This window comes from Bidens hawaiensis, unplaced genomic scaffold, assembly GCF_021521415.1.
Source record: "Bidens hawaiensis isolate Kalapana, Puna unplaced genomic scaffold, B.hawaiensis_p1.1 tig00020220_1, whole genome shotgun sequence".
Taxonomy (NCBI): domain Eukaryota; kingdom Viridiplantae; phylum Streptophyta; class Magnoliopsida; order Asterales; family Asteraceae; genus Bidens; species Bidens hawaiensis.
This window is the reverse complement of record NW_027493074.1, coordinates 1-9,825: the sequence shown is the minus strand read 5'-3', so window position 1 is coordinate 9,825 and position 9,825 is coordinate 1. Positions and strand designations below refer to the sequence as shown.

At 39.0% G+C, this 9,825-nt stretch overlaps 1 protein-coding gene across 1 annotated transcript; it reads right to left on the bottom strand.

The window, feature by feature from the left end:
* Nucleotides 1-244: 244 nt before the first annotated feature.
* On the bottom strand, nucleotides 245-6,399 carry LOC143560092 (ent-kaurene oxidase-like). The gene is made up of 7 exons (XM_077048474.1): nucleotides 6,128-6,399; nucleotides 3,862-4,022; nucleotides 1,685-1,846; nucleotides 1,448-1,588; nucleotides 1,113-1,367; nucleotides 662-1,018; nucleotides 245-574 (listed from the first exon to the last, which is right to left on the bottom strand). Exons 1-7 carry the CDS (start codon nucleotides 6,264-6,266, stop codon nucleotides 266-268), a joined length of 1,524 nt encoding a protein of 507 aa, XP_076904589.1. The 5' UTR covers nucleotides 6,267-6,399; the 3' UTR covers nucleotides 245-265.
* Between the last annotated feature and the right edge of the window lie 3,426 nt (nucleotides 6,400-9,825).

Here is a 9,825-nt window from a genome sequence, read left to right as displayed (position 1 = left end):
CCTTTAAAAAAAACAATTTGAACACCCGTCTATTCTACTTATAATTATATCATACAGTTCACCACAACACCCGAACCCTTGTCCTCTAGGAGGACAAAACTTAACACACCAAATAACTTAGGCTAAATGCCCTTTCCAACATTGCATCAGGGTATCAATCACAACAAAAGTTAACTTTCCGACATGCAAATTACAAAAACACGCAATGCATAAATTGGGCAGGCCAGTTATAGCTTTAGTTATAACTCTTAGCATTTCCATATTATTAGTTTCGAGGCTTAATAACTGCGAGCATCGGATTAAGTTTTTGTGTCGTCAGCCCAAGCGTATTAATATCTTCACCGGAATCTTCTTTAAGGCTCCACTCGAACTCGTGCACCATTCTCCCAATGGACGCACACGCGATCAGCATAGCCTGCATAGCCCCAGCACAAACTCGTTTCCCCCCTCCAAACGCCATAGTTCTTTGCAAATCAATGGGTTCGTTTTCTGAAAGAAATCTTTCCGGGTTCCAGTCTTCTGGGTCATCCCAAATTTCACGCTCCATATTACATCCATATATGTTTATGGCCAGCTGTAAAGCAGATCATCATTTTAGCAAAAGTAAGATAGAATCATGTTTATAATGACAGTTTGGAGGCATCTAATGATCAAAACAAACCTCGGTCCCAGAAGGAACATGGTGCCCTCCAAGCTCTGTGTCCTCATGCACGTATCTTAATGGGATTATCGAAACAGGACTATGCCTTCTCAAAGTTTCTTGAAAAACAGCCGATAAGTACGGCATCTTACACAATTTTTCCTCTGTGATCTTTTCTGACCCGCAGACACTTTGAATTTCGTCATATAGACGGGCTTGCTTCTTGGGCTTTTTTGCAAGTTCATACATTGCCCATTCTGTGGTAACCATAGTAGTGTCTGCTGTTTCAATAATCGGTTCCCAGAGTGACATCAGCAGTTGTTTCTCAGTTAACGGTTGCGCCTCAGACAAAAGATAATCGATGTAGCTGTTTAGATTCTGATTTGAAAGGAAAACACAAATATAGTTAAGATAAAATAAATTTTAATTTAAAGAAATGAGAATTGTGAAGTGGTTTCATTTGGCTATTTACCTCTCCTGCATCTATGCGTTTTTTGTGCTCTTGAATAAGTGCTTTCATCACAGCCTCTCTTCGGATATACATTTGTTCAATTTTCCTCTCAAAGTTGCCGTTCGGGATCCAAGAAAGATACGGGAAGAAGTCTCTCCAGTCGACCTCTATGGCACCCATCATCGGGTCAACCACCAAAACCTGAAATACCTCATCTCTTGTCATGGTGATTCCAAGATCACTCACATAAATGTTTTCCATATCCCTCCCGAATGTCTACAAATTCACACAAGGTTATGCGAACACCATACATCATATATTTTTATGGATAGAAAATAAGGATCAGAAGAACTCACTTGTTTCAATGCTAATGTGAAAAGTTCAGATTGGAAAATCTTCCGGAGGTTTACTGCTTCGTGAGGAGAATTTGGTGCCAAAATATGAAGTTGATTTGATAGATTCTCTGCCAAGGCGTCTCTATGGATACGGTGTTTCTTCTGCCATTGTTCAACAATAGTATTAGTAAATAAAGGCTAATGGATATATATGAACAAAAAAAAACTGTATATGATTAGAGAATAAAGAGCACCGACCAGAGCAGCTGGTCCCAAGATACTAGTGAGTACGTTTCGTTTGACAGTTTTGTGATAGTCGTCATAATCACTCATTGCTACCATTGTTTTATCAGCAGTGAGGATCTTTAATGCCTTTGAAAGCTTTCTTGTGGAAATTGAGTTGAATCTGGTCACGAAAGCCTGTGGCATTTGATGATAGATAGATATCATTATAATGAATATAGAATGAACTAATGCTTTTAACACAACATATTAACACAAATTATTATTGAAAGTAATTCAAATATGTACAGGACTAACTTAAATGTGTAACGAGCATTAATCAGGGTGATCTAGGATATATCCTTAGCCAAACTAGTTACTAGCTGCTCCTGTTTTCTTGGTAAGTAGCTTTGTTATTTTCCAGTATGTAAAGCATGCATGTTCGCTTGTATGATACACAAAATCAATAGAGGCTTGAAGTATATTATGCACTTCGGTGAATCATGCGGACTCACAGTGTTGTTCTAGTTGAAGAATGCTTTGCGCCGTATCCCACTTTGGAGAACTTTGGTTGTTGATGGAGCCAAGAGGTGACCATATCATGGCAGGAAGACCTCTCACAAGCAGAACAATTAATCATGATACACTAACCGGGTTCTCCACATCCAAAATTTGTTCAACAAGGTCTTTTTGTTTCTGACATTATTCATCCATAGATGAACATGCATTGAGGGTGTAAGGTAACTTATAAGTGAACTCGTGTTCTAGTATTCATCCATTGTTGTTAAGGAAGATGTCTTGAATCTTGATCCAAGCATCTTTAGTATGGCATGTGTACCAAGAACCCAAACCAATAGGTCATTGGATAGGGAGGCATATATCCGTTCAAGGACAGTGACCTCGATTTCAACCCATGACTCGTAAGTTGTATGGGCTTTATCCGGTGGTGAAATTCTATCAGTGTGTTCAAGGACCTTGTAACCTTGTGCATTGAGCTTAAAATGCTTATATGAATACTTGACCTTGGTTCCACTAAGGATAGGAACCTTATTTTGAATGTTTGTAACCGTGTGACAAGGTGTAGGGTTATCAATTTTGGTGAGATCACAAGATCGTTTTGGGCTGCCATAGAGATGGTCGGCAACAGATTCAATGAAGATTGGGTTATTTTTAAGGTTTTCTTAATGTGGGTTTTCAATGTAGGTTTTCAACAGATTCAACAGATTCAACAGATTCAATTGTAGGTTTTCAATGAACATCGCATAGAACATCCCTCACCAAATCATGCCTGTACTTAAACCCAGACAACTCTTTGCAGTGAACCGCATGCTCGCCAAAAGAATCCAAACAAACCTTACGGCAAACCGGGCACGGCTCATCTACCGGAAACAAAGGGATCATTAACCGATACTACAGGATGGCCCGGTACTCCAAAGCCGACATATGTTGGCCCAATCCTTCAATAGGGAGAACACTTAAGAAATCTTGAGCCCGAAGACACTCTTATGATCCTTTGTCAAATGTAAACGCGTCAAGGTTTTGATATTTATATACTATATGACCGAGGTATTTGTTGAATGCTTACATTCTTATGATCCTTTTCATTGTTATTCATTTTTTACACTTACAAAACATTCGTCTCTACTCATTCAAATACAAGTTCATTGTTCATGCACACGCTTCTAGTTTTATCAAAACATGCAGGACGACAAATTATCATATTTGCAAAGATTTGATCCGAATGGTAGTTAGCTTTTTCAGTTTTCTTAAGATATATCCATTAGTAAAACTAGTTGCTAATTGTATGTGTTGTGGATTACAACCATTGCAAGGTATGTGATATGTCCCACATAGGTTGTATGTGATATGTCCCACATAGGTTATATGGGCAATCGATGTGGGGTTTATTGGCCAGATTGGTTCTCTAACTCATAAGGCTAGTCTTTTGGGTTAAGTTCTCCTATTTAGGCACTATTATAATGGTGGCCCACAGAGTGGTAGCCTTGAGGGAGCCCACCGTGACCAACGAGGACGTTTGGGCTATAACAAACCAGCCCTTATCTCTTGCTACGTTGTTTTGTTATTCTAGTATGTGAATGTGTTGGTCTATTTGTTTCTTTATGCATGCAATCAATAAACAATCATTTCCGATTTCTAAGTTTGTATATCGCCCAGAGAGTGATACAATTCCAAAAGATAGGTGTACGTAGTACCTCTTTAGCTAGATCGTTGGAGTTGATGACAACAATGGAGGTGGCTCCCATTTTAATGGAGTAGATAGGGCCATAAGTTTCAGCCCATTTTGTAAAAGTCTTGTATGGTTTCTTTTCCTTCAACTGAAGCAAATTCCCCACCACTGGCAACCTTGGAACCTCTGCAATTTTGAACTATATTCATCATGACCATCATATGCAAGATACACGACCTTATTTTGGTTTTCGTTAACATGAATCATGGCCGATCCAACACTGTGTTTTTTTAATTCTTGGCTAGGATAATTTCGCTGAATTGGCTTCTTTAACATAAAGTTCTCAATTCTCTTACTTTAGCAATTAGCCTTGTTAATATCTCTAATGAATTGTAATGATTAACAAATTTGTGCCAATATAAATATGGGGAACACTATACAAGTGTACATTCTACACTCTACAGGCATAACCAAGAAATATAAAAAGGGTCTTGTTAATTCTTAATTTAAAAATTAACCATTTAAGTCAACTTAAAAATGTGACATTTTAATGTAGGTGCAGGTTCATAAAGGAATCACAAAAAAGTAAGAATCTCATAATCCATGTCTTTCACGGTTTCACATGTAAAAAAATAATAAAAAAACATTTGTACCATTAAAAAACATTTTTACTTTTCCTTTGAGCTTTTACATATAAGCACATGTAGAAGTTGTTTTGTTAAAAAAAATTTTTATTAAAAACAAAATCAGTTAAAAAAAGGTAAAAATAAAAGTTTTTACAAAATTAATTTTTTAATAGAATGTCTTCTACATGTATTTATAAGCAAAAAACTCCAAAGAAGTTTATGCTAAGGCCGAGGGTAGTGGGGCGCGGCTGGCCCGGCATGGACGACGTGGCCGCCGCGCGCACCACTACCACCCTTGCGTGAGCAACGGCGCGGTTGGCCGGGGCGAGCCGGACCACGGGGCGCAAGAATGAGGATGTAGAGAGAGAAAGTGAGATTGGGTTTTTGAGAGAGAGAGAGAGAGAGTGTGTGTGTGTGTACGTTTTTGGATCGGTGATGGTGTGATCGGTGAAGATGAAGAAGAAGATCGGTGTTGGTGGTGGTGGTGGTGGTGTGATCGGTGGTCCGGTGAGAGACGACGGCGGTGGTCCGGTGATCGGTGTTGATGGTGTGATCGGTGAAGGTGAAGAAGAAGATCGGTGTGGTGGTGTGATCGGTGGTCCGGGAAGGTGAAGAAGAAGATCGCCTTGTGGAGTTTTCTGTGAAGAAGAATATTAAATTTAATATTAATATTTAAAATAAATAAATTACTGGATCAAGCCACGGATCACCTGACCACTACACCCTTCGGGGCTTGGTTGAGGGGCTTGATCCAGTGCCATGTCATCGCCTACGTGTCGGGTTTTGCTTGGCTCACCTACCAAGCCCCATTACCCTTAGCCTAACACTTACGTTTTACATGTGAAATCGAGTTTAATATTACTTTTTTACATGTAAAAGGCATAGTTCCCTAGTTTCTCATTTTTATTTTATTTTAGAATTTTCTATTGAACCCTCCCCTTTTAACGTAAATTATTAAAAAGAGACAAACCCAAAATCTTATATTCATTTACTAATTTCACATTTCCATATATATATATATATATATATATATATATATTAAAGATATTATTATTATTATTATTATTATTATTATTACAACAATTTATAGATATTATATATAACAATAAAAAAATCGATTTTAATCAATTCAAAAGTTAAAAACCTTGTATATCTTTAGTTTGTGACAAACATAAATGATTATTTGAATAAGTACAACATGTATTTTTATTTTTAGACATCCGACCCATAGTAAGTGTCGTTAGTGCTATTTAAATTTGGGTTGTTAATCTAACAGGCCTTGATCATTTCATGAAATAAATTTTAGAATATTTATCATGCATATATAACTTTATATTCTAAAGTTTTTAGTGTATAACTTTACAAAGCACTTTGTAAGTTACTATACGTGGAAGGCATTTACTATACGTGGAAGGCAGGTAGGGATCGGTGGAGGTTGAGTCTTTCATTGTGGAACCCCCTTTATGTCAAGCTAATAATTAAGCAAAAAAATAAATTAATATTTTAACTAGCATCTTATGATCTTGAAATAATCTTGTACAACAATAAAAAATCTAACTCCTGATTTTAAGAAATCTTGATATGTTCTTGATATAATCTTATGCTATAAATCTCAAACAACTAACTTGCATCAACTTAAGAGAGAGATATATAGAGTTTACGTACCAGGAACATAAGGGAGATGATTGGAATTACCACCCCCACCACCACCGGCCTGATGTGAAAGAAAACTTTTGAGGAACAACATGGAAACACCACCGGCAACGACTGCTGCTGCCGCTGACCCCACCGTTTGCACATCCATCTGAATGTTGTTTCCCTAGAGAAAGTGCTGAGCAATAAGACAAATGCTTAGTGATGTGAAAGTAGGTCAGCATGTATATAATATATATAGATCAGGCAAGATCCACAAAGGTGTAGGCATACTTGATCCTTTTAGAGAACTTTTGTCTTCACTTGCTGCCGTTTTCAAAAAAATAGTCAGATATGTTTATAGGATGAGATGTCTGATGCTGATTTTCTTGTCTTTATATTATTGTAAAATGTGTTTCATGCGTGATAACTATAAGCCTTTGTTTAAATAAATGAAGCAACAGTTTTGAGACGCGCAACCAAAAGGGCACATGGACAACCTTTTAAAAATGTAAAAGTAAGCTACACAAGAAAAAAATAAATAAACGCTCAAGTTTTAAAAGAATCAAGGGAACACTATAGGGTCTCAAACCATTGTTATGAAACCCGTACCAGACCTGTCGGTGGGACCGGTCCGGTCAGGACCCACTATGCAGGTTGCGGTTTAACTGGAACTGATGAACCGGCGGTGGAACTCGCAACTCTTGTTTTCCACTAAATGAAAAACGAATTGCGCTTAATGGGATTCGAATCTAGGCATTTCCGGATCGTAAGAACTTACAAAGACAAGAAGAGCCAACCAATTAAGCAACCATTTTTTTTGAACGACCAACTAAGTAACGCGGAGTACTTCGTACGCGGCCCCCATTGGCTAAAGGTAGCCCGAGCCTGCCACTAGTCCGGACGGACGAAGCCCCTAGCGGCCCACCTATTGAGGGATTCACCGGATAAAGCCCGACCCCCACGCCCGCCAAATGGCACGACAACGAGGAGCCGGTAAAACCGGGTGAGATCAGGACTCGAACCATGGCAAGCCATGATCATCCCTCATATCTCCCATATAAATTGGTGGTAGTAAGTTTGAACCCCATACCTCTCACTAGTAAAGTGAGTGTTCTACCATTGAGCCACAACCAATTTATAATTAAGCAACCATTACGAACGTGTTTCTAGATAAAAAAAATAAACCCTATGTATTAAATATTAAGTGCATAAAGCATAAATGAACATAAAGAGGGTTATTATTCATATTTTATGTTATACTTTTCTTTTGTATGCATATGAATTATGTATATATATACATTATAAATATTTATATTATTTATGACGTCATCCGGGTTAATGTCCGGGTCGACCTCTCGGGTCAGTCCGACCTGTGACCCGATAAGTTGTCCAGGTCGATGTACGGTCCGGGTCTAAAAACATTGTCTCAAACCCAACTAAAGAGAATAAAACTCTTTGCGAGAGGACCCGCGATCGCCGCAAAGCACTGACACTTGATGAATTTAAAGAACATGATGCTGGTGGAGGTCTCACTCACACCAAACATTTCTTCTGGCATTCTAGAAGATTTGAACTTCTAGATCATCCCATGCATGGCACAAGAGGAGTATCTGGGAGAAAGAGACCTTCAGCCAATAGAATAGCAACAACACATCGTTGATAGTACTACATAGTATAAATGTTAACATCAGACACCAAATCTCCTTGGGCATGTGCAAACCCTCTGATTGGTGGACCTTCTGAAAACGCAGCTGACCCACTCATTCTCTCCCCCCTTCCGGCTATAAATGCCACTCCACTTTCAACGGTAAAGGGTTCTTAATTTATCAACGCAAATACTCTCTAGTTCTTGACAATACTTAATATTTAATCACTCATACTAATTCTCGCGCCGAAGGGCAGTTACGAGAAGACCCCCCCCCCCATCTCATTCTCGTAACGAGCTCACGGTGTTCTGTTTTGTATATTATAATGCTCAGGTTGGTCGTATTGTATACCACCTCGTGGAAATACTAGTTTTAACCCAAAGACTAAGTAATCAGGCTAAGGGTTGAACTAGTGTTTCTTCATTGGCGCCATCCGTGGGACCTCTGCCCGCGAAATAGTTGACGTTTTGTATCCACAATGGTTCCAACCGCGAAGGCTGAAGGCATGTTAGTGTCCACAACGGTTCCAAGCTGAAAGGAGACACGTTTGTATCCACAACAGTCTCAGTCTTCGCGGGAATGGTGGTGGAGGAAACATGCGGCAAGTCAAATGGATCATCAAGGATGGTCACCTCATCATCATCCTCATCCTCAAAGGGACGTTTCTTGCTACCCATAGAGGAAACAATCTTCCAGCTTCACCTTGAGGGCCCGTCACGCCGCGAGAAGATATGCAAACCACATGGCCTGTCAATTCAGCGTAAAAATACAATTAAGGCGAACATCCAAGAAAGAATAATAACAAGCACCAATTACCAGTCGTCGGATCCCTGCACGTGCGGGCGGCAGCGGCGGAGGCAATGACTCACCCCCTGGGCGCGTGAACACAAAAATATTGGCCATATGCGCTAAGATCGGTTGTTCTCTTGCACCCAAGGCCCGCTTATGCAATACCTTCACGTCCTTAAAGGCATGTTGTAGCAAAAGTAGGCGATCGATTACCTCTGCCCAAACAGACAGTTAGGAATAATAAAAGGAAATAGAAACTTTGGTCGCTAGGAGTTTCAAATACATTGCTCGCCATTGCAAATGAAAGGCATCGACATTGAATCCTCCCAGATGCGGCTCATACCGAAGATTATCAGCGCCCGCTCAGGGTAATGGCAGATCAGAGAGAGGGTGCCCTGCAATGCCTCGTACCAATCCGATCCCGAGTGATATATGCCTTCGTGCTTTTTTGGTGGGCTTTTTTGTGCCCTTCCTTTTATTGATTGTTAGTTGACCTTTCGACAACAAGGGTAATTTAGCAATTATAAATAATAATGATTTGATTCCTCTCCTACTCCATACTTCTCTCCTCCATTCTCTCCCTATAAAACCCAACTTCAAAACCTAACAAAAGTTGTTTCCTCTTGTGTCTTCTGATCAACCGAAACCATGGCATCATAGGCACATGAAGATAATGTTTCCATGGCAAAGTGATGTGCAAAAATGTAACTGTGAAAATTTATGACTCACAACTAAGCTTTAAATTAAAACGTATTAACGTAACAAAACTTCACACAACCGGCAAGTGTACCGATCGTAAGTAGTAAAGACTAAGGAAGTCCGAGTATCGAACACAAAGACATGTGAGAACGATATTGTTACTAAACCCTAACTAAGACTTACCTAAGAATAATAATTTATTTTATTTTGATGTTTTTATTTATTTTAAACTAATTTAATTAACTAGATTATTAAGAAATAACTTAACTTAACGAAATTAACTTGAAAACTTAACGGGATTGAACGATAATGGAAAACGAATCACCTAGGTAAGATGACTTCACGAGTATAGGATGGTTCAGGTGCTAACAAGTGTTTGAAACTGGCTTCTAAAGATGAACTAAGATAGATGCAATCAAAGAAACTGGGTCCCACTGTCAGTTTTACCTGAAAACCCTAACGACGTATACTTAGCTTTTAATTCACGGTTGTTTATTTACGTACCCTAATGATTTATAACTTGGTACGTATCAAAATCACAATCCTCACTAAGGCTCAAGCTAATTACAACCTAGGAAGAAATGGTTAATTCAC

Coding starts and splice junctions, on each gene's coding strand:
- LOC143560092 (XM_077048474.1), bottom strand. CDS start 6,266: ATGGATGTGCAAACGGTGGGGTCAGCGGCAGCAGCAGTCGTTGCCGGT. Junction 4,023..6,127: donor TCATCTCCCTTATGTTCCTG/GTACGTAAACTC, acceptor TCAAAATTGCAG/AGGTTCCAAGGTTGCCAGTG. Junction 1,847..3,861: donor CCAACGATCTAGCTAAAGAG/GTACTACGTACA, acceptor CAAATGCCACAG/GCTTTCGTGACCAGATTCAA.